At 37.5% G+C, this 25,637-nt stretch overlaps 1 protein-coding gene across 1 annotated transcript in view; it reads left to right on the forward strand.

The window, feature by feature from the left end:
• Positions 1–25,637, forward strand: part of LOC135222523 (probable ATP-dependent RNA helicase vasa-like) — a 199,351-nt gene that overhangs the window by 156,947 nt on the left and 16,767 nt on the right. Inside the window, exon 5 of the mRNA XM_064260609.1 lies at positions 15,205–15,367. Coding sequence (XP_064116679.1) covers positions 15,205–15,367 — 163 coding nt within the window. The remainder of the gene's footprint in view (positions 1–15,204; positions 15,368–25,637) is intronic.

Raw genomic sequence — 25,637 nt, forward strand, 5'->3', positions numbered from 1 at the left:
ATGGAAGATTGTCTTTGTGAGTTTTGGGAAGGCCATAAAAATAGGGTAATTTAGGATTAATTACTTTAAATTTCTCTAATAGTTTCAATAATTTCTTCAGTCTTTGCCAATTAATCTTACTTTCCGAAAAAATTCTGTGGGAACGTTTTGGAGGGATTTTTCGTCAGTTTTCGTATGTGTTTGTGTCGCTAAGGAGCTGGTTGATTTTGTCAAGGTAGAAGTCTTTGTCCATTATTACGATTTTGCCGTCTTTGTCAGATCTATAATAGCGTGACTCATTCCAACAGACTTCTACGCAAATTAAATAACCTAATAGACAATAGTGCATGGAATAATCTTGAGCAACAAGACAAAGTTTTAAACTTATCCAACACCCCACTTACTGTAAATCAACATTTAGTTTTAAATTTAGGCTTATCATTTGCCCTTATGCCAGACCGCAAAAACAACCTAGACTTCATAGTGGCTTTTGATAAATTCATATCTGACAAAAACTACAACCGTGAAGAGATATGTTTAAAAGGAGTGTTACTAAATGCTTTAATTGACTTGCATAAGAAATATCCTGTTCCCCGCAGATTCATGATGGCCATCCACTCGCTAAAAAAGTTAGATGTTATAATAAGTAGATCCGACAAAGACGGCAAAATCGTAATAATGGACAAAGACTTCTACCTTGACAAAATCAACCAGCTCCTTAGCGACACAAACACATACGAAAAACTGACGAAAAATATCCCTCCAAAACGTTCCCACAGAATTTTTTCGGAAAGTAAGATTAATTGGCAAAGACAAAAACAAAAAGAGTATTGAACTATTAGAGAAATTTAAAGTAATAATCCTTAATTACCCTATTTTTATGGCCTTCCCAAAACTCACAAGACAATCTTCCATTCAGACCCATTATTTCATGTGCCGGTGCTTTCAATTACAAAATTTCTAAATGGTTAGCTGGCCTCCTTTCCCCTTTTTTAGGAGCACTTTTTCTCCCAGTCACATTAAACATTCGGAAGATTTTTGTCACATTCAGAGAAGCACATATACCACTTCACAACATAAAACTTTTAAGCCTTGACGTAGATTCCCTGTTCACTAAAGTACCAGTACAGGACATTCTTCAGTTTTTAAGGGTAAAATTATCCCCCTATTCAGATCATTTCCCATTGGCGCTTGACAAAATAATAAAGCTAGTTGAATTATGTGCATCTAATAACGTATTTTCATTCGGGGAATCATTCTACAAGCAAAAATTTGGGTGTAGTATGGGTAGTCCTTTAAGTCCTGTTCTAGCCAATCTGTACATGGAATACTTTGAAACTACAGTAATAAATGCAATAAAACCCAAAAACATGCTGTGGATGAGATACGTGGATGATATCCTAACATTTTGGGATAATAGGTGGGGCAATTTTAATGAATTCCTCTCGAAATTAAACACATTAGTGCCCAGCATCAAATTTAAAGTTGAATGGGAAACAGACAACAAAATTCCTTTTCTTGATGTTTTAATAATCAGAGATACGACAGAATACAAATTTACCATATACAGAAAACCAACGTTCTCTCACTTTCATACATCACTACTTTAGCTATCATGATATTACTATCAAGATAGGTGTAGCTAGTAACTTGTTCTTAAGAGCCTTACGAATTTGTTCCCCAGAATTCCTGGAAAAAGAATTTGAACTAATTCGCAAGCAACTTTCGTCTTTAAAATATCCTGACCATATAATTGAGAAAGCAATTCACAAAGCAAACGTAATTTTCTACCGACCCCCTAAAGACAAGACCAGAGATACACCCAACAATAAAATAATAATTCCCCACCTGGACACGATTAAGAGAATAACCAACCCCCTCGGAAAATCGAACCCTTTTGTATTTACTTACCCAAACACCTTAGCCAAATCCCTGATTAACGTCCAACAAAAGACATCTCCAAAGGACTCTGGGGTATACGAAATCCCATGCCAGGACTGTGACCAATCTTACATCGGATTTACGGTAAATCCCTTCCCCAGAGATTAAATACAACACAAACGGTCAGTTAGGTATGGACAACAGAACTCTGCTATTTTCAACCATATAAATGAACATAACCATAGAATAAACTGGAATTTGTCACGTGTAATTTATAGCAGCAACTGCCGGTACAAGAGTCAAATGATGGAATCGGCCTTAATAAAAGAGAGGCAGGTAATGAACATCTCAAAAGGAGCGTGGATTTCAGATACGATCGACAAGATTTTCATTCAGCCAACGCTTAAGAAGAGTAAAGGAAGATTATCAGCGGGGGTGACTTAAAATGGCTTGTTTGTGGATGGACCTCTTGGTATAAATACCACCTTTTCTGTAAACTTTTCTCATTCATCTACCTGAAGAGGGAGACAGCAGTCTCTGAAATATAGTACTTTTTCTCTATATTTTGGTGTTTTTATGGGCTCCTTTTATTAGATATATATGTATATATATATATGTGTGTAGCTCCCGCTTGTCCACTTAGTATAATGAAATAAGACAGCGACAGTTAGTATGTCTTTTCTTACGACTGTTGTTCGTAAGCATTGTTGGTTCTACTTTCCCTTCTTGTCTGAGTGATATCTAGTAGAGTTGGTTCTTCTTTAGAATAAGGGAGATGACTCAAACGGATGGAGTACAATTTTAACAACTTTATTTCTTAGCTGCTCCATCACTGGAGTATAGAGATGGTTTGGTCGGATGACCGCTCCGTTGAGTAATCTGAAGTGAACTAAAAATATAGGAGCATCGCGTCGATAGCGGAACACTAGCTATCTCAGCGATTTATCATAATTAGAACAAAATGAACACGTAGCCCTACGGCCTCGGAAGTCATGCGCTCCCGCTATGGGTGAATAGGTCAACCGCTTCCCATGGAAGCTGTGCTTTGTTTTACAAATTCAGAAAATGATTCGACATGCAAACGCAAACCAGGCTACTGCAAGCATTGCACAGCATGATCTAGTTTCATGACTTGTTTATGATTACGTAGTGACACTCCTAATTTGCCAATGACCCTTTAGGTTGTGGGTTTATATACAGATATGGAATTTATCTGTATTAAAATAATGTAACTATTACATTAGGCTCGGACAGCTACCATTCAAGCATTGAACATTTAAAAGTTATGTTAAACATGGTTTACTACGAGTGTGACCGTATGTATATATTTAGTCATAACCATAAACAGGTGATTAAGATAAATATGCAAAAAGTATATGTAAAAAAAAAATACATACCTAATGGACATATCCATAAATAAAGAAAAATGCATGTAAAATACAGGTCCATGTTTGCTTATATATGGTATAATATTAGTAAATGATTATGAGGTACCAAAAAATAAAAGGTTAACATGTATACATGAAGATTATAGTAATAGGTAACCTGATTAAGAATAGTTGTTACCCCGTGAAGATACATAAATTATACAGGAGTTATAATAGGTAACCCGATTAAGAATAGTTGTTACCCCGTGGAGATACATAATTTATACACTAGTGATAATAGGTAACCCGATTAAGAATAGTTGTTACCCCGTGGATAACTGTTTAAGAATATTTGTTACTCTTTGTAAAGATATAAAGATAACATATGACTGCACACAAGATATAGATTCCTGGTACGTACTTGCACCAACATTTTAATATATAGGGCTTCAATATTTTATTAGGTGCCCGAAAGATACTTTCAACTCTTCATATATTTAAAAAATAATGCAAAGGCTTGGAGTTTCTTGTCCTACATAGTGCCAGCGTACAGACCGCTTTTCACACACAACACAATTCCAGACAATTTTCCTCCGAATCAAGTGAAATGGCCAATTTCAAATGGCTCTAAACATAAATGCCTTTTAACGCAATAGGAGTGTTGTCTGGACGTGCCAGAAAGTTCCTCTGAAGATCCGTCTGTGTTCGCCTCAACCTACGCCAAGCAAAGATGTTAACGGCGATAAAAATCATCACCGTAACGCAAAACACGGCTAGTGACACATAGAAACGAAGATTTTCTCCTCCTGCATAAGTCGGTGGCGTGTGGCCCATCTCCGCTAGTTGCGTCAAACGATGAGCCACCTTCGCGTTGCATGGGAGAGGTAGTGATGGGATAACAGTAGTTGTCCACGTGAAGTTCGCAAAGTAGGCCCGTTCACGGATGATAGTGTTAACCCCTCGGACCGTGTAGTTCATGGACGTCCCAGTACAACTGTCGGCTGCAACGAAAACCTGGGAGTGGGCTGTGGACCCGTCCGGACATGCCACCTCGAAGCCGGCCTTGTCGTATCGTATCCATGAGCCGTTATTCAGTCTGAAATTGAACGTATTATCGTCAAAAGGATAAAGTTTTTTCAGACAACCTTTGTGTGTATGGGAGAGAGAACCGTTTAGCACTATACCTAACTCGCACGAATCCATTGACATAGGATGGAATTCAAAGGAGTCAGCTGTACAAACTTTATTATTCATGGCTTCTGAACAGTGAGTGAATTTATCTAAGTCTTTAATGACTGTATATGATTCCCTATCAGGGGAAATCAATGTGTCCCGTCAAATTGGATATTACTGGACTTGAGTTATTCGTCATGAAAGTTGGGAACGGTGCTATTTTGTATGATTGCCAGGCATCGGAAGAATCAAAGGGAATGGTAATCATGATCCTGTAATTTTCAACGCTTACCGATATTAAGCTATACTAAAATTCTATCTTATGGGCGTCTAATAAAGGAACATAACTTAGTTTCTCCCGTCCGTTCTCCAAAGTTAAAGTCAGACCTTTAATAGGCAAAAGATGTGGGGATAAAACACCCTTTGTTGCTAGCGTAATAGCTTCTACATAGTCCTTTGATTTCTCAATAAAATGTGATATTTTGGTACGGATATGATCTACTTTCGAACTATAATAGGCTAACGTAGCCAGCAAGTGTTGCACTTCCATAATCTGATCGATATTACTAGAATGTTTGTTCACCTAACTCATTATTTGATTGATTGAGGATAACTGGCTACGCAGTTCGGACAAAGCTAATTTGTTTTCATGTTGCAAAAACTCAATTCTCTTATTCTGATCATTTATTTTAAAACTATTTGAAATTCCTAAGCCTAAACTTGCAACAGATCCAAAGATGTTTAATGCATCAAAGGTAAACAGGTTGCGTCATTCGAGGTTATTGTGCCGCACAGTCCACATTAGCAGATCTCGAGCCAGAGCCTCTGCCTCGGCGGTTTTATTTTGCAAGTCGTATGATAACATTTCCGCGACGCTTAGCGTTTGTGCTAGCGAACTCTCTGGGTTAGCAGGAAAATGACGTTGGTGCATTTCATTCAACGAAACAGCAAGCCTCAACAGGTCACTCTTTAGGTTAATGACGTCATCCTCCGGGAGAAAGATCGCCTGCATATCTATTTCTATAACTATATTGCTTGCGGTAATGAAAACTACTTCTGTTCTTTCTACAATGGTGCCATGAGTAAAATCTATATTTTTGGTTTTAGCGCTCTTCCCACACGATAAAGATGTCTGAACGAACAGTATCACTCCTAACAATAAGAGATTCATTTTGGAAACCTGCAATGAGTAAAATATATGTAATTACTCCTGTTTAAGAAAAATGTTTACACATTACATTATATATATATATATATATATATATATATATATATATATATATATATATATATATATATATATATGTGTGTGTGATTATACAAGTTTCATAGATACAAAAATTTCCCTCACTTCCTTCTACCCTTCTATTAGTTTCTGATGTGAGCCAATGGAACGATTCTATTATCAGTGGGTTGGGGTACGTTTTGAACTCTAAATCTATTGGCCGTTAAGATTTCTAAAATGTTAAACGGGCCTTCAAACTTAGGTGTCGGTTTGTAATTGAGTCCTTTGCGTACATATACTTGTATGTCTACCTTATCGCCCACGGTATATGTTTTAGTTGGCTTAGCTATTTTATCATGATTTCTTTTCATTATGATTTGAGATTCTTCTAGATTCTTACGAAGTATATTATATCGACTTATGCTTGCATCCATAACATCCTTTAGAGAATTTGATAAACTGGTTGTAGGCGTTAATACATGGAAAGGCGTTCTAGCTGGGGTACCGTACAGTGCCTCGTGCGGCGACATTTCAATAGATACATGATATGAGTTATTAAGAGTGCTTAATACCGCAGGTATGGCAATATCCCTGGGGTCCATTCCCCCTAATGTAACTCTTAATATGTTTAAAACCTTACGATTTGCTCTTCCCACCAGCCCGTTAGACTCTGGGTGGTAGATCATGGTATTGATTTTCTTTATGCTAAGGAATTGACACAATGAGTTAAGGAAATGATTATTGAACTCTCCACCCAAGTCAGATATTATCATGTGTGGAATTCCATGTTTACAAATGTAGCACTCGTAAAACTTCCTAGCGCACTCAACCGCGGTTTTAGTTTTAAGCGCTATCAGTTCGGTATATCGAGTCAAGGCATCTATGATTACTAGGAGGTGCTTATTTCCTCTGTCTGACTCGTAAAACCCTGTTAATAAATCTTAGTGTACTCTTTCAAAGGGTTGATTGGGCATGGGATAAGCCCCTAGGCTGACAGGTGTCTTCGTGTGCCCTTTGTTTTCCTGACAAGTGCGACAATTAGCTATGTGCTTTTTTATATCTGTAAGCATTGTATGCCAATAAAATAAGGATTTGGCTTTCTGTGACATGATGGAGAAACCTGGGTGGCCATGCAATGGATTTGCATGCAACCAATTTAAGACAGTGGGTATAAGTGAGATTGGTACCACTACCTGGTCGGTACTCGCCTGTGGTGTGTTGCGGGTTTTCCTCGTCACGGATCTACACAATATTATCCTTGATTATATAATTCTGCTGCTTATACTTTATATATTCCTTTTCCTTAGGATTTCCGTTTAAAGCGTTTTATGATTTTTTCTAATTGCTGATCTTTTCTTTGTTCCTTCTGTATTAGTTCAGCACTCCAGCCCAGATCTTCTTGTTCAGATACAGTTTTAACATAGGCATGGATGTTGATATATCTATTAATTCAGCTAATGGCTCCGTACAAGATGACGCGGGGTTGCGTGATAATGCGTCAGCAATGATATTTGCTTTCCCAGGTAAATACCCGATCCTCACGCCAAAGTCTTGGATGATCATATGCCACCCCGAGTTTCGTTTGGGGCTTGTGACTACAAAGCCCTTTAAAGAAGTCGGTTAGGGGCTTTATATTAGTGAGAACCTTGACCGGATAACCGTATATTATGAACTTAAAATGCACTAGTGAATTAACAATAGCGAGCCCTTCCTTGTCTATTACTGCATATTTACTTTCGAAAGGTCTCAGTTTAGGTGAATAAAAAGCTATAGGGAAAAACTGTTTGTCATATTGCTGAAGCAATACCCCACCTACTCCTAGGTCTGAGGTGTCTGTTGCAATAAAGAATTCCTTACCGAAGTCAGGGAATTTTAAGATAGGAGAACTACACAGTTCATTTTTCAAGGTATCAAACGCCTGTTGATGTTTCTCAGACCATATGAAATCTACGCCCTTCTTTATAAGATCGGTTAAGGGAGCGGCTATGATTGAGTAGTTGCGTATAAAACGCCTATAATAGCCACTACACCCCAGATATTGCTGTATTCCCTTGACATTAGTAGGTATCGGGAAGTTACGGATAGCCGATACCTTATCATGGACTACTTTAAGACCTTGACTAGACACTGTGAAACCTAAATAGACTAGTTCTGTTTTGAAAAATTCACACTTACTTATCTTTACCCTTAGGTTATGCTGTCTTAGTCTTTGTAGCACTAGCTCTAATTTACGTAGTTGTTCTTCTAAGGTATTAGAAAAAATTACGAGGTCGTCCATATAGGCATGTAAGATATCCCCTAACAAGTCTCCAATCACTATGTTGATCATTCTAGTAAATGTTATGGGAGCACAACGTAAACCAAAAGGCATACACAAAAATTCATAATGTCCCCTGGCTGTGCTGAAGGCAGTGTATGGGATACTCTCTTCCTCCAGTGGTATCTGGTGAAAGCCTTTAAGTAAGTCCAAACTGGTAAAATATTTGTTCTGGCCTAGTAAAGATAAAATATCGTCAGTGCATGGCACTGGGAATCGATCAGGGATCGTTTCCTCATTTAAGCGACGGAAGTCTACGCAGATACGCCAAGTTTGATCTTTTTTCGGTACGACTATTAACGGAAAATTATAAGGGCTGTTCGATTTCCTAATGACTCCTCCTAGCATTTTACCAACTTCATCATTTATCTCATTCTGGAATTTCATAGGGAGTCTGTGCAAAGGTATATAGATAACTTTCTGCTTGTCTTTTAACCTTATTTGGTGTTCTATGACATCCGTTTTTCCTAAGGATCCATCCGTAGTGGAAAAAACATCATGATATTCAGTTAACCCTTTGAATACGACTGGGTCGTATATGATACGTTTCCTAAGGTATCCCAGAACACGGGTGTATCGTATACGGTCACTGGCAATTTCCTTTCATGTGGAAGACTGATGATTGAACTACTGGCCTGTTTTTTCTTGATATGGTTACAATCTGCCAGTTGTCATACTGTGAATTCATATAAATGTGTGCATTTCCCTAAAATTCATTATTTCTCATCAATATGTTGTAGGAGGAGGAGTCAAGCGTACGACATCTTCGAGCTTGACCGCCGGCAGATCGAGAGAAGAGCTCTCGATGACGATAATTATTTTGTAGACTTTCTCGGTTAATTTTCTAGATATGAAAATGAATGGGATTTAGAAGACATTTAAATGAATAATTATACGCCTGGTGCAAGAGACAGGGATGAAATTTCAACCGACAGTGAAAATAACGAAAATCTGCCACCTAACGAAAGTAACGGTGTTGAAAGAAGTCGGATACAGCGACTGCGAGTTGACTCAGGTGATGTGGGAGTGGGTTGCCAGTAAGTTCCAGCCCCGAGATTTCGTATTTGACGGCAGTGGCAGGGCATTACATCAAGATGTAATGCGAATGAAAATTCAAAGGAAGTACTCCGAAGTAGATCATGTTTTTAAATTTTTCGTTAACGACTTTATGTGGCTGACTATTAGAGAGAGAAACCGTTATCAAAGATTCCTTGTTGATTACAATTGGAGATGCAGTACCAAAATTTAGGCGAAAGTTTGCCCAGGTAACTGTGAACGAAATGGTACGTTTCCTGTGTGTGATTATGATCATGTCGCATCTAAGTAAACGTCGCATCGTTGATTACTTGATTACGCTTGAGGCAAACTAGACAAAAGGAGAATGAGAAGGCTGATGGCAAGGGACAGATTTCATCGAATTCTAGCTCTACATTTCGTTGACAATTCACAAGGGAAAAAAACATTACGTTGATAATTCACAGGAGAGACCCAGATAAAAATGAAATAAAATAGATAAATAAACTAGTGTTTGCCAATGTGCATAGCAAAATCAGGGGAAAATTTCCTTTCCAAGATTTATGCATAGATGAAAGTTTGATGGTATGGAAGGGAAGGCTTAGTTTCAGCAAAATATTCCAAATAAAAGAAGTTGATTTGGAGTGAAAATATTTGAACTTTGTGATGCCCAAACGGATTGTATTCTCGATTTTATAATAAATCTACAGACATATTGGTAGGTGAAAACCTAGGCGTATCTGGTTCTGCGGTAAAAGCATTTATGTCTACGTATCCCGGAAAACATGTGACATGTAAACACGATTGTTACCTACCCACATTCACCAGGATCAATCTTATAAACCACTTATGACCAAAATATATAATTGTGTAGTGTATGCAGAGTTTTCGTGGCCTCTAGATATATAAGTACATACCTTTATACATACATACAAATATGCATGCATGCAAACATACATACAAGCGTCCACATACAAATAAATAAATAAATAAATATATGTATGTATGAATGTATGTACTTATATATCAAGAGTGTATACATTCATACATTCAAACATATATGCATGTATACATACAAAAATACAAACAAACACATACCACTGTTGATCACAATATATAATTGTGCAGTGTATGCAGCTTTTTCGTGGCCTCTAGAGATATAAGTACATACTTCCATACATGCATACAAATATGCATCCATGCATATGTACAATCAAATGCGCATCCATACACACACACGTGTATAATATAGATATATATATATATATATATATATATATATATATATATATCTATATATATTATATATAATATATATATATAATATATATATATATTACATATAATAATATATATCATATAATAAATAAATATATAAATATTATATATATATAGATATATATATATATATATATATATATATATATATATAGGATATATAGTCAGGTATGTGTGTCTGTTAGTAACTTTGTATGGCATACATGCACACATTCATACATATGTATGTATGTATGAATGTATACGCTCTTGATTTATAAGTACACATTCATACATACATATATCCATATATATATTATAATATATATATAATATATATATATATATATATATAGATCTATATATATATATACATATATATATATATAGGTGACAATCGTGTTTACATGTCACATGCAGGTGTGACAAACGACGTGGGTGCTATCTGAGATGCTCGTGTCCTTTGACAGAAATGACCTGCCTTGTCTCCAGCTCTTTGTACCTTCCGCCTTTATCGAATTTGGTGGGCGTGGACGTCGGAATATTATCTTGAAAATAGGGCCACGGGCTTATCTCAAGACCTGACGGTCTTCCGTTCCTTCTTTCATTGACAATGGCGGCTTTTGGAATCTTCCTTTATCACCGGCTGCTAATATGATTTCCACTTTCCCCTGACTTTTGACCGCTATCATCTATCAAACAATGAATTGGAATCTGTCAGAGGGATACAGGGTAATCCCAGGCGCTATTCCCAAGGTAGTATTCCAGCGTTCCGGTGCACAAAACTCAACGCAGGTGGCAGGTAAACGAGAGCAGAAAACAACAACCGAGTCATTTTCATCAAAAGGATTCCGGCATCCCAAATACTGCCTGCGTCGACCGTCATACCTGCTACATGAGCCATGCATATACGACTGTCACCGACCAAATGACCATATTCTTATATATATATATATATGTCTGTGTGTGTGTGCCTGCGCACGCGCGCAATTTTGTGTGTGTGTTTGTGCGTGCGTGTTTGAGTATATAATTTACTTTTTTTTTTTTGTTACTGTTCTGGTAAAGAAATTAACTCCGTTTCCTCCACTTGTGATAAAAGTGATTAGGAACGTTGGGGCTGGGTGTTATTGGTAAGGATTCCTTTAGGCTATGAATAATCCCGGCTAGAGCGAGTACTTATACGGACCCATGCAGTGCGCGTACCTTTTGTGTGGGACCAGGACTAATCGCTTCATTCCCTAGGGGTTGTTTCTCTTTTTCTCATTCGGAATATGTAGACAAGGTATGAAAGGCGAATAGGAAATAGATGAATATAAAAACATTGGGAAAATTTCTGACGACAGACACTTGTTAGGATGTCTAGTAGTCCTTTTTGCAATAACCTTTACTGCTTAGGCCAAAAATAACAAAAGAATTCACCACTTGTAGACAGCAAATGTTTAATCTGCTAGATTAATTTTCACAGGTGATGGAGAGGCTCTGGGGGAACAATTATAATTTCTCCTTTTATTCATTTAACCTGGTCCCATATAAATGATTTACCTTTTTATATGGCACAAAAAGATATTCTAATTTTTTTTATTCTAATTTTTCTTAGTGTTGATTTATTATTTGGCAGCAGTTTCTCTCTCTCTCTCTCTCTCTCTCTCTCTCTCTCTCTCTCTCTCTCTCTCTCTCTCTCTCTCTCTCTCTCTCTCTCTCTCTCTCTCTCTCTCTCTCTCTCTCTCTCTCACACATAAATACTTTCCCGGTAAGAAACACAGTATTCTCATTATCATGGAAGTGTCGGAGATAGTTATTTTTTCTAAATAGTAGTCTTAGAATAATGGTGTAACAAATAATGTAAATATCTGAGAAGAATTCCTACATACATCTAAAAAAAAAATGTAATCTTGAATAGATAAAATTCCTATTTATTTCCAAGAATGTATAATAAGTTATTAGAAGTTATTCTATATCGTTGAAATATAAAGCATGATTAACATAAAGTACTAAATATATTCGTAAATCTCCCATAGTCAAGAGTTTTATAAGTCTAAGTGTATGTCTGAATGGTAAAATTGAGACAAGACAAATTCCATGCTAGTCTTACACAAGAGCTCCCAAAGCGTTCATAAATCATAATTTCTAAAACTACGTGTGGTATTTCTTGTCGACTGGTTACTTGTTTATTGCTATGAATATCATTCAGAAATGGGGTTAATATATAATCAGTGATGTCCTCATTTACAACCATTATTGTAATTGCGGCTATTGGAGTTATTGTTGTACAATTAGAGGGTATGTATCTCTCTCTCTCTCTCAAATAATAAATCTCAATTTTGTAAGTGGAAACATAAAAATAATCAATATTTTCATGATTAGTTTTCTGGCGATTATGCAAATAACATTTAACACTAATATTCAACTGTGCTGTAGATGTGTTTCGGGGATTCAAAATGAATAAAAAGAAAAGAAAAATGTGTGTCGTCCGCAATTAGTGAAGTACTCATACCTCTGGCAACAGTAAACCCCGATATATAGTACATATGATATGTTTATCTATTTGTGATGTTACATAATTACAGATATATGTTACGGATGACTACTATCAAAATGTTATCATAAAACTAAAACAGGTTAATTTGTAGGAAAACAACAAAGAAACGAGCTGTTACAATGATTGTTTACGTTTTCGTGCGTCTGGTAGCATAAGTTATTAGAAGTTATTCTATATCGTTGAAATATAAAGCATGATTAACATAAAGTACTAAATATATTCGTAAATCTCCCATAGTCAAGAGTTTTATAAGTCTAAGTGTATGTCTGAATGGTAAAATTGAGACAAGACAAATTCCATGCTAGTCTTACACAAGAGCTCCCAAAGCGTTCATAAATCATAATTTCTAAAACTACGTATGGTATTTCTTGTCGACTGGTTACTTGTTTATTGCTATGAATATCATTCAGAAATGGGGTTAATATATAATCAGTGATGTCCTCATTTACAACCATTATTGTAATTGCGCCTATTGGAGTTATTGTTGTACAATTAGAGGGTATGTATCTCTCTCTCTCTCTCTCTCTCTCAAATAATAAATCTCAATTTTGTAAGTGGAAACATAAAAATAATCAATATTTTCATGATTAGTTTTCTGGCGATTATGCAAATAACTTTTAACACTAATATTCAACTGTGCTGTAGATGTGTTTCGGGGATTCAAAATGAATAAAAAGAAAAGAAAAATGTGTGTCGTCCGCAATTAGTGAAGTACTCATACCTCTGGCAACAGTAAACCCCGATATATAGTACATATGATATGTTTATCTATTTGTGATGTTACATAATTACAGATATATATTACGGATGACTACTATCAAAATGTTATCATAAAACTAAAACAGGTTAATTTGTAGGAAAACAACAAAGAAACGAGCTGTTACAATGATTGTTTACGTTTTCGTGCGTCTGGTAGCATACTACAGGTGACTTCCGTCAGAAAACCTCCGGGTTCTGGGGACCTGTGAGATCTCATCCCAGGCGTAATCAAAGGGTTAAAAGATCAAGAAATTTCTGCTGAATTTCCTCTTCTTGAATGTCTATTGATTTTATTTTTTATAGATTGCAAAAGGGATTCATCTGCAACTGATTGAGCGTGATTGATCTCAGCGACGGTAAGAATGCGATGTTTATAAACTTCCACATCCGAGATATGTTGATTTTTGTGAATTACTAAAGTGGTATTCAAATGATTACAGACTTCAATGTTACATTGTTGTTGTGAGCCGACTGTATAAATGGCTTGTGTGACGGACAATCCGTGAGTTTTAAGAGTGTCGGAAAGGATTAACATTACAGATCCCGGCAAGGTTTTCTTTACACGCACTAATATATTCGAAGTTATGTTCGGCTCGAGAGTTTGCGTGCAAGCTGATATTACGGGTGAGCGAGAATTCTGTTGGGTCGCATGGATTATTTCTTGATTCATGAGACAAGTGATTGGTTCTTCAACGTAGGTTACTATTCTATTTGTGTTCTCCTTGTTGTCCAAAACTGATTTTAAGGTGTTAGAAGACTTACAGAATTTTCCTTTGATATACACGCCGTGTTTGGCAGGGGCTAAGGTAATGTTTTGAGTGCCCATAGACGGGTATCCTATAATTACAGCGGGTGGCAGCTATTAGAGAAGAGTTGTTTTTACTGAAAAGTGAGATGGAAAAGTTATTTAAACTTATAGTTGTGTATAATTATTTCTTTTATTTGAAAGTATTTATAAACATTATTCTTTCATGTACCATAATAATTATCTCGGTGAAAGAGAGAGAGAGAGCGAGAATTATGTTTATGATTTAATATTATTCAGCTTGAAAACTTGAAGATTACATAAAAAAGATTAAATGCTTCAGGATTTGAAAATGTTGGCATTTGCTTGTTTGTGAAATACTTGCGTATGATAAATAGGTTCCAGCAAGGTCCGAGGACCAGAGAGTACGACAGGTAGCTGTGTACTATTGATAATTTATTTACAGACAAACTGGGTTGACATACAGTTGTGGACGGATAAGTGTACAGACTCACACCGAGAGCAGAAATGACTCTGAGACAGTAGATTTGTGTTTTCTTACAAACACATTTAAAGATAATAAGGCGTTCAAGTAATGAAATTACATGTGTTACACATCGACAGAAAGTACGCGGAACGCTCTATAGTATGGTAAAAAAAAAAGCAACAACACGACTCGATAATTGGATACAGTAAAAAATAGATAAAAGCATTGTCCTTACAGAGGTATTTCTTTGATATATATATATAATTATGTAGTATGTATAGTTATTTTTATTTTGTCATACAAATCATTTATTTTATTTTATGTACAGAATTTTATGAATCATTATGCTTGTAACTTTTTTTTAATACCTCCACTTTATACCATCCAGTTTGCATGATTATATATATATATAATATATTATATTTAGGTTGTTATACAAAGAATTTATTATTTCATTCCAGGTACAGAGTTTGGCAACAAATTTTATGAATAATTATGTATTTGTTGTTGTTGGAACTGTGGGTGCAGCAAATACAGATGTGTCTCAGGAAATAGTGGAAGTGAATAAAGGAAAGAAGAAAGACATCCTTTATGAGCACATTGGTGAATTACTTTCAGCTGAAGGTGAGGCATTGCATATGAGCAAAATATAACCTTTGTAGTTTGATAGTTTTATTTCTCTCAGATGTAGGTGGGTTAACATTAAGAATTTTGTATACAGTAAGTAAAACCTCTAGGTACAGGTTTTTTCCCTGCCGTTTTCCCATTTGTTTAAAAATAGGGTGAAAATAAAAATTGACTTGCATCTATTCAGTATTATTTTATTGTTGGTTGGCAAGAAATATTTAAAAGCCTTAGAAATAACAAATTGATTTTTAAAATGCCAAATCACATATTAAATCATATAGTTTCCAGTAAGGTAAGGTACAGAGCAAATCCACTGAGGGGAATCAGATTGGAAAGAGGTTCCATTACTTCTATAGCCCATAATTTCACTAATGGCAGCTTTGAGACTGGCTCAGCTCGCCAGTTCTAGGTGACTCTTCACTTCGTGTACTACTTGACTTCAGGGAGACTTTTATTGCCTCCCACTTTTTCTCAAAAGACATCTTTATATGATGTATTTGCTCATAAATATACACAGGGTTTGGTGTTGGTTTCAGTTCTTATTCTTTGTGATAGTATGTTAGGTATAATTGTATCTTGCCAAGTTAAGTGCAAAGTGGTATTAGGAAAAACACAATCTAAAACTACTTGACTGCCTTTTTACACAAATATACTCAGAATTTATTACTGATTTTAGTTCTTATCTGTTTTGATATTGTGTGAGCTGTAATTATAATTTTACAAAATAAGACAAAATTATGTGAAAAAAATTTGTAACTAGGCAAAATTTTCTATAGTCTTGTATAAGAGGGCCCCACAACAGGGTGTATTGAGTCTTTTTCAACTTCTCTTGAAAAGTAGGGAGAGATTTTTTTTTTTTTTTTTTTTTTTTTTTTTTTTTTTTTTTTTTTTTTTTTTTTTTTTTTTTTTTTTTTTTTTTTTTTTTTTTTTTACACCATGCGCATTCGTATATCTTCCACTTTCCATTAATGTGGTTTTTCTTAAATTGGCTGACTTCAATGTTTTCCCGGCCTGGGGTGCTGCATTTTATTTTTTTAGCCCTTGTTCTACAGGTTAAAAGCTAAAATATATTATCATTATAGTACGTACATATTGTTTTTGGCAGGTATTCATACATGCTTGCATACTTGTTATTTATAGTCTCTTATGCATTGAATTTTGCCATTTGTGTTGGTCCTCTAACCCCCAATATTGCTTCTTATTTTAGCAATTCTAAGCATGATGCTATTCCATTGCCATGGCTTATTTGCTTGGCTCAAGGCAGATGACAATATTGGCAAACTTTTAAGAATGGGGATATTTTTAGCCCATGTCACCAATTTGACTGGGTGAGGAGAGCCTTTGAACCCTTGGAATTTGTTCCTAGGTTTGAGACCCGGAGTCCCATGTAGCATTATGAATTAACTTTTGAGTTAATTTTTATGGAATTTTTCTAAATTGGGTAAATTTTATGGAATATAACAATTTTGATAAAATTTACTGAAACTGATTCATAGGAAAAGTTATCAGCTGGGACTGGGTTTATAGTTTATATCTGAAGCCAAATAGTAGGAACTGTGGTAGGCTCATCAACTACTTGATAATGTTTGGCCCTGAGAGATATCAGATTGATAGCTCAACGGCAGAAAATTTCTGGAAGGCTGGGGCATGGATTCCAAGGGTGTTCTGGATCTGTCCAGTTTGCCCATAATATGATTAAGGTGGGGAAGGTTGTATTCTTGTAATACTCTGTGCCAACAAGCAGGTTTGGCTTATATTTGAGCCCCACTAATTGTGTTGTGCCATCTCCCTGTGGGGTAAGGTTGGTATCAGACATTTGGGAGCTGGCTCTCACTGTGCCATTGGTAGAAGATTAAGCTTCATGAAAGGCTGATGAAACAGTTTTGACAAAGATGATGACCACCTCTGTGTTTGGAGATTATATATATATATATATATATATATATATATATATATATATATATACATACAGTCAGCGCCGTTTGTACCGAGAAAAGAAAAATTAGCCTGCAGAAAAAATAAATTTCATTTATAAAAATTAGAAAAAAATAGTTTAACACTTACACCGTCATTGCTACTTCCCGACGGATGGGGAAGCCCTTGTTGGAAACTTAATGACCGTTTTGGAGTCGCTGTGGAAGACAATCAGCCAAGTTCTGACAGTAGGCAGGGGGTATTTCCCCCCAGACCTTCCTTATTGCAATCTCAAGCTTGGGGATTGTCGATGTATCCTCCTTACGAAGGCGGCGTTTCAAGATTCCCCAAAGGTTTTCTATGGGGGACAGATCAGGTGATTGGCCAGGCCAATCATGGATAAATTCAACCTCGTTGTCAGAGAGCCACTTTTTGGATGCCCTTGAGGTGTGGCAAGGGGCGCCGTCCTGCTGAAGGATCTCGCAGCCGGTTTTGGCGAAAGACTCTGCTAAGTTGTCCTTTAGCAGCTTAATATAACGCTCAGAATTAATCGTTTGGCATCTAGGAAGCACGACAAGATTCCCTAGTCCACCGTAGCCAAAGGAACCCCACACCATGAGGTAGGGCGGATGCTTAACGCTGGTCACGGTCAGCCGCGGGTCACACGCTGACGAAGTGCGTGACTTCCAAACCTTCGTGCCCTTGTTCTCACTGACGCAGAACGTTGCTTCATCGGTCCAAAGGACCTTATGCCACTGTACAAGGTTCCAGTCCTTATGGTCCTTGGCAAATTGAACACGACGGCGACGTTGCTTAGCAGTCACGAGGGGCTTGACTCGCTCTTTCACCTTGGAGTATTCTAGACGCTGCTGGATGTTGCGCTGAATTGTCCTTACAGAGACATTTCTAAGGAGCCTAGGGTTCTTTTCTTTCAATTCCTTTGCAGTAATTGAAGGATTAAGGTCTAACTGACGCTTTAAAAGCCTTAAAGTCTTCGTAGAAATCTTCAAAGACCTACCCCCTCCATGTTTGTGTTCGGGAACATTATCACCAGATCCAGCCTGGCGCCATTTTTGGAGAAGTCGCGACACTGTCTTCTCATTAACACCGGTAATTTTGGCAATTTCTCGGTTTCTTTTACCGACTTTATGTAGTTCAACAACTCTCACAATATTATCACGGCTGGTATTTTTACCAGACATCACTCTAAGGGCGTGGTAGACGCCGACACTCACTGCACACAAAGCACAAAAACGAAATATATGGACCGCCGTCAAAAGAAATGCACTCCTTATGGCTGACAATTGGGTACTAACTCTTTGAAGTCATCACCAGTAGTGCGTGGGAGGATAAACAAAAGGTGCCAATTAGTCATTTTATCCCGGCCTATTTTTTTTGCGGGAAATATGATGTGGTTTCAAAATACGACAAAATTATTGAGATTTCCAAAAAATCTCTATACAAACGGCGCTGACTGTATATATATATATATATATATGTAGGGGCTGTGCCTTCATCTGATAAGGCGCCCCGTAGGTTATAAGGACCTGCGATATTCTGCGCTAAGGTCGGTTGGTATGACCCATCCTCGTCGGAGTATCATGTACTTTGATGATAATTCTAAGTTCATTCAGTATCTTCTTTCTGATGTAAGGTTTTAGTGTTTGAAACACAGAGTACAAAAATAAGAAATATTCTTCTATCTTACATCGTGAAGGTTTTGATGTGTCTTCCAATGACAGTCTGACATACAATTTGGTTTACAGATCATAGGTGAGCAGACACTAGCTCTACATTCGAACATACACACAGATGACATAGATTACAAGTCACGTAGGATGGTCTGAGGTTAAAGGTCAATATGGTTTCTCAAGCAGAAAGCTTTGTCAACAGTTCGCACAAAAATAGATTTGATGACCACAAATGACTTACAAACCAGGACGCTGATTGATACAACACTTTGAGGCTTAGCCTACATTATCTTATCTGTTCCGATCACACTCCTGCAAGCACAACCGGTTGACCCCTTGGGTCCCACAGGGTTTTAACTTAATCATAGTTTTTAGTTTTTTTAATACATAGAATACACATATTCCATATTTTATATGTAACACACACACACACACACATATATAGATATATATAGATATAGATATATATATATTATATATATATATATATATATATATATATATATATATATATATATATATATATCTATATCTATATCTATATCTATATCTATATCTGCAGTGCTTAAGAGCAAGTTTGAATTGCACTCTTGCCTGTTTCATTAGTAATGCAGGGTGTCCTTCCCTCAGGCTACCATTTTGCCTCCACAGTAAAAACATTTCTCGTGAATATGAATACAGATCTTTAACCAAGTCATTCCATCCAGGTATATTATGAGAATTACCTTGTCTGCTCTATTTTGTACATATGGATAGGAGGAGCATGATTTTGACACAAGTGAGTAAGTTCATTGTAAAAATTTTTTTGTTGGATGAGAAATTAAGGTCCCTGATTATACAAATATGATCAGCAGGAGAATCGTGAATAATACTGTGTAACTCGCCTAGGACCATGCTGTATTGATCAAAATTATTGTTATTTTCCCAGGACATATACACAATAATTATTAGGATTTTTGAGTTCCCTACTGTCACTTGAAGCCCCAGCAATCTGACACTCCTGTAGGTCTTCACATTTACCATGTCTAACGATTTGTGCCACAGGAAAGAAAGACCCCCTTTTGGGCAACCGGCTATGATTTGATCTATGAACTTGCATCGATGAAGTGGAGAAGGTTCTGAAGTCTTCATGTATTGAATCGCAAATGACAAGGTCAGGTGGCCAGAGGAGCATCTCTTGCAATGCAATGATGCCTTTGAAGTTTTTGCAGAACATGTTTAGGAGAGGAATGTTCCTCTTGAGGCCAAAAATATTCCAAGAGATTGTTTAATGTATCCCTGACTACTCACGGAGATGGGAGATGTATGTGCTGATCATTTGGATGACTGGGGGTTTAGCCAGGGGGAGTGGGCAGTCACTCGCCGTGGGCGGTTGGCTGGCATTTGCGGTGGAAGTGACCCTGGTTGGGGTGTCAGTAAGTTCCCCTAGGGGGTTGGTCCTGGATTAGGTTGTATCTTGAAATTATTATAATAGGACCGATTCTTGCCTTTAAGAACATCAAGGTGTTGAATACAATAATCCCTCGCTACTTCGCGCCTCAAGTTTCGCGCCCTCAGTGTATCGCAGATTTTTCAAAAATATTCATCAAAAATTCAAAATTGAGAAAAAATGGCGCGGGCGCTAGCAGAAGGCAGAGAGAGTACATTAGAACATCAGGTATCAACTCGGAAATGGTGCGTAACTCAAAATCCACCTCTCTGATTCGCTGGCCATCTCGGCTCTTGAATCTCGCAAGCTGATTGGCCGAGACGCGTTGGCCAGCATCCAGCATCCCACCCTGCCGAGCGCCCAGCGAAGGAAGACCGCATTCATTGTTCTCTCGCGCTCGTATCACTACTCTTGCCGCGTGAAAGTTTTAGCTGTATTTTTGTGCTTTCTTTGTGCAAAATAGTGCTTGTGACGCCCTTGAAAATGGCTCCTAAACGTCCTACACCCTCTACATCCTCTGGTGAACCCAAGAAGAAGAGAAAATTGATGACGGTGAACGAAAAAGTGAAGTTATTGGACATGCTTAAGGCAGGCAGTAGCTATGCGTCTGTTGCCCGCACGTATGGACTGAAGGAGTCAACGGTTCGCTACATAAACAAAGACGAATTAAAAATCCGTAAAACTGCCTCAATAACGTTCTCCAAGGACACTAAGCGCGTTGTGACTCCTCGTAATAAGAAGATTGTACAAATGGAGAATGCATTATCAGGGTGGATAACGGACTGTCGGGAAAAGGAGGTTAGTTTCGATACCAACATGATTCGCACAAAAGCCAGAACCCTTTATGATAGCCTCGTTCCTGAAGGGGGATCGAACGAAGATGACGATGATGGTGATGACGACGATGATGATGATCCTGCCCCATGAGAAAAACGTATATGATTATGATATTTCAGTAGAACTTCTGGAAACAGAAACTCAAAGATAAAAACTCGCAGTAGCAAAATCTCAATAATGTAGATAATTTCTGTAAAAAAGTAAGATTAAGAATGTCTCGTACCTTCAGCCACAGGAATAACGAAAATTCGACCTGTAAAGGAAACTCTCCAAATATTACTACCAATTGAATAAAAACGGACTGTTACTTAGCTTGATTTCGCGGAAAGTCACGGTGTTCCGATAACGACACACGGCCTTGGCCCTCCACCTCTGTTTAGCGGATGACCTGGTTTGGCTTGAGTTTCCCCCGTGCGCGTTGTTTTGGATGATTCGTGTCCTTTGAAGATCCGATGCTGAAGACACATTCGGTTTGTTTCTTGAAGTTCTGTACTGCTGAACATGCTCACTAAACGATGATACTAAGTTGCTTGAAGAATCTCTTGCTTTCATCATCGTTGATTTCTGATATGATACATTATTCGTTATTCTTCTGAAGACGTTGAAGAGTTCTTATTGTTTTCTGAAGTCGCTCACTAAACAATGATACGAAGTTGCTTGAAGAATCTGTTGCTTTCGTCGTCGTTGACTTCTGATATGATACAGTATTCGTTATTCTTCGGAAGACGTTGAAGAGTTCTTGTTGTTTTCTGAAGTCGCTCACTAAACGATGATACTAAGTTGCTTGAAGAATCTCTTGCTTTCGTCGTCGTTGACTTCTGATATGATACATTATTCATTATTCTGGTTTTTCTTCGGAAGACTTTGTAGAGGTCTTGTATTAGTCTGCCACCAATATTAGGGCTGTTACCTTGTATAATAAGGCGCCCTATGAGGTAATGTTAGACTTGCGATAATCTTACGCTAAGTCGGTTGGTTATGCACTTCCATACTCATTGGAGTGTCTTGGGGTTTGTAGATCACTTATGAAGTCGTATAATAAGGCGCCCTATGAGGTAATGTTAGACTTGCGATAATCTTACGCTAAGTCGGTTGGTTATGCACTTCCATACTCATTGGAGTGTCTTGGGGTTTGTAGATCACTTATGAAGTCGGTATTATCTTCTTTGGTTATGACGACGATGTGTTAAACTCATGATGATTCGGCAATGATGTGAGGTTCTAGTAGAAAACACGAAGTATAAAAAAAATACTTATATTCTCTGAGATTACATGATGAAGTTCAGAGGAAATTTGTACAGGTCTTCTAATGACGATGGCTTGATCACTTCTGCCAATGATGATGGATAATTCTGTTCTGTTCCGACTACCATCTCGGTTACAAGTCATAAAGGAAGCAGACAGTAGCTCGGACATATGAACATACATACAAATGAGACACACTACAGATCACGTAGGCTGTTTGAATTATAGGTCGCGGTAGTTGTCTCAAGCAGGGAGCTTGGACTAATGTTTCAAAACAAATGAATGACCACAGGTGACGGCCTGTCACCTTAGCCTACTTTATTGTATACTCATCTTAGCGTCTCTAGTCTGATCACATTCCTGCAAGCAATCTGGTTGACCTCTTTAGTTTTAGTCTTTTATATATATGGAATAGCATTCCATATTTTTATTATGTAACTCTTACATATGTGCATATTGTGGATCTAAAGAACATGGCACTCAATTGAAATGCGGATACATGTCGAAGCAAGACAACCGCTAACCTCAAGTTGTAGCATGTTCGCATTTGTTCATTGTCAAAAAAGTGTGAAAATGAGTTAATTCTAACATTCTATGTTCAGTAAATGCCATCAAAATAATTGAATTGGAAAGTTGATTTTTCTATTTTTGTCCATTTTTGTCCCACTGTGCATGGCAGTGGACTGTTTACATTATCACTTAGTTCATGAAAATCAAGGTGTTATTAAAACATTAATACCATACGCTAAACCCAAAAGAAGTAGATGTTATCATGACCTAACCTTGACTCACTTAGAATCTTTCTTTGGAGAGTCAAATTGGTCAAGGTTTTTTACTTTTTGAAACAGAACAGAAAATTTCAGCACTAAAAATGGAAAATTATTAAACAGACATCCAACGGCAGAAATGTCATTTAGACAGACAAGATGTGGCTTATAGAAGCCACAACAAAGAGTCAGTCTAAGGACTATGTCTAAAATGACAATAGATAATATAAATGTAAAAATTAGAAAACATGACATGGTGAATAGCACTGAGAACTGATGAAGCAATTGAAAAAACAAGGTATTGCAATACATTCCCTGAACACCTGAATTAGCCTTGGTTACTGACCAGCCCGAACTATATCCCCACATATTTACCCACTAAGTGGGTAATTTTAACTGTCAGCGTTACCAATGCTGCAGGTAAAATCTAGTCAAATGAGTTACCTGTGCTATCGTTGGCAACGCTGCTGCAAATACCGGCCACCAGAGGCTTGCCCCTCAATTGTTATTCGTTTGCGTGGTGAGCCGGACATGGTCCTGCTCCCAGCAAACTTTTGGTCATGTAGCCCGACCCTCAGAGTATTTACTGAGGCCTTGATTGGGTTTTGATATCCTTGCCTTTCGTTTACAACGTCTCTTACGATTTTCCCCAATTTGGATCGTAGTATTTCAATTATTTTTGGAACTTCTCTGTTATCGTCAGGAGATGGTCGAGCCTCATCAACAAATCCTTACTTCAATCTCTGCTTCATCAGCCTCGCCTCCAACAGCTGCTGGTTGAGATGTCTGCATAAGTTGTTCCTGTGCTAGTGCAACAAAGGATGAGTACCCTCAAATGACAGGCATTCCTTTTGTTCTAGCTGTAGGAAAGTGCAATGTATGTCATACAGAGGTGTATAGAATGTAAGGATTAGTTAATTAGCTCGCTTAGGACTACCAAGAGCATATAGAAGATAGTAGCAAAATTGCCAGAGTTAAGCTAAGAAGAGCTACAGTAGGAACGGTTCAGAATTGGATAGAAAATGCCTAAATTGTTTGCTATTTCATGATAAAGCTAATTGAAATGAAGATAGCAGCTGTAGCGTAGGTGATACTAATAGTTTTCTTTCAGCTCCCCTGCCTGTTCCAGACCCAGCCCTAGCGGGTGCCAGCTAGGGTGCCAGGGGTCATGAACAACTGCAAGCACAGAGTTTAGGATCTGCTGGCCCCCCCAGTGTGGAGGAGGCAGTGTTAAGCAGCAGATTCCCCCTTGAGGTGTAAGTTCTAAGGTTAATGTAAAGTTAGGCCAGGGACAGGTTAAGTAGTGTTTGGGAAGAGAATAGCAGGTTAGGTTCCCTAGGGTTCAGACTCCCTTGTAGTGTCTAGTCAGAAGGTTCGTCTTTAGAACCATCCTTGGTTTTATTTCCTGCTTCGAGTTCTTTGCAACAGAAGCTTCTAGTCTGTGGTTGATTGTTTGGATGTGGTTTCTGGTTTGACTGGTACTGAAGTATTAGATAGCGCTCCATTGCCTTCAAAAGTACCTCATTCTGTCTGTGGGTAAATTTGGTTCGTCTTGCGGTAGTGGTAATCTTGGTGATCAGGTTGTCTATTTCACTATTCGTATACGGCACGGTAGTTATTGATGTCAGTTAAATTTCTAGACAATGCATAATTCAGTACAAGAGAAACTGCATAAAATTAACACAGTAGTCCAGCCTAAAGTATCCTCTGCTACATATCTGTATATTAATTACAAGTATTGGCCAATCCTGGAGATTCATGCATTCTGACTCATGATGATTCGCTATCGGAGTAATCTAACACGAAACTAGAATCAATTGTATAATATTTGGTACAAGGATGTAATTGAATGAGAATCGGATTCGGTTGGACTTCAGCACTGTTGGACTGTGTAGGCTTGCCAGCTGCGTAATCCAATATTGCATGTATCCTCATATTATCGTATTGTAAATACTAATATAGTGGTCATATTTTGGTTCGGGATTCAATCATTCATCTGATGGCTTATGCGAGTAGTTACCTCGCCTTATTTAATTCTTTCTTGGCCCTGATTGGCTGGCTCGGGCCGATGTAACTAAGCTCCTCGCCACCTATTTCTTCCTTTCGCTTTGCAGTGGTCAAGCAGTAAGGCAGTCTTGTAACTGACATTTTAATAGCTGATAATGGTATCTTGTACCATATAAATCAGAAACCATAAGAATTTGTACTTTTCATTACTTACCAAGAATGTTCCTTCTGGTAACAGAATTTGGTAGTACGTACAGTGGAACCTCGACAAACAAAAGTTCCAACTTAAGAAAAATCCAAGTTACGAAAGTAAATAAAAATTTTTTTGCCGCTGCATACGAAAATAATTCAGGTTACAATAGGGTGTTGCTGTAAAG

The sequence above is a fragment of the Macrobrachium nipponense genome, chromosome 3 (assembly GCF_015104395.2).
Source record: "Macrobrachium nipponense isolate FS-2020 chromosome 3, ASM1510439v2, whole genome shotgun sequence".
NCBI classification, from domain to species: Eukaryota; Metazoa; Arthropoda; class Malacostraca; order Decapoda; family Palaemonidae; genus Macrobrachium; species Macrobrachium nipponense.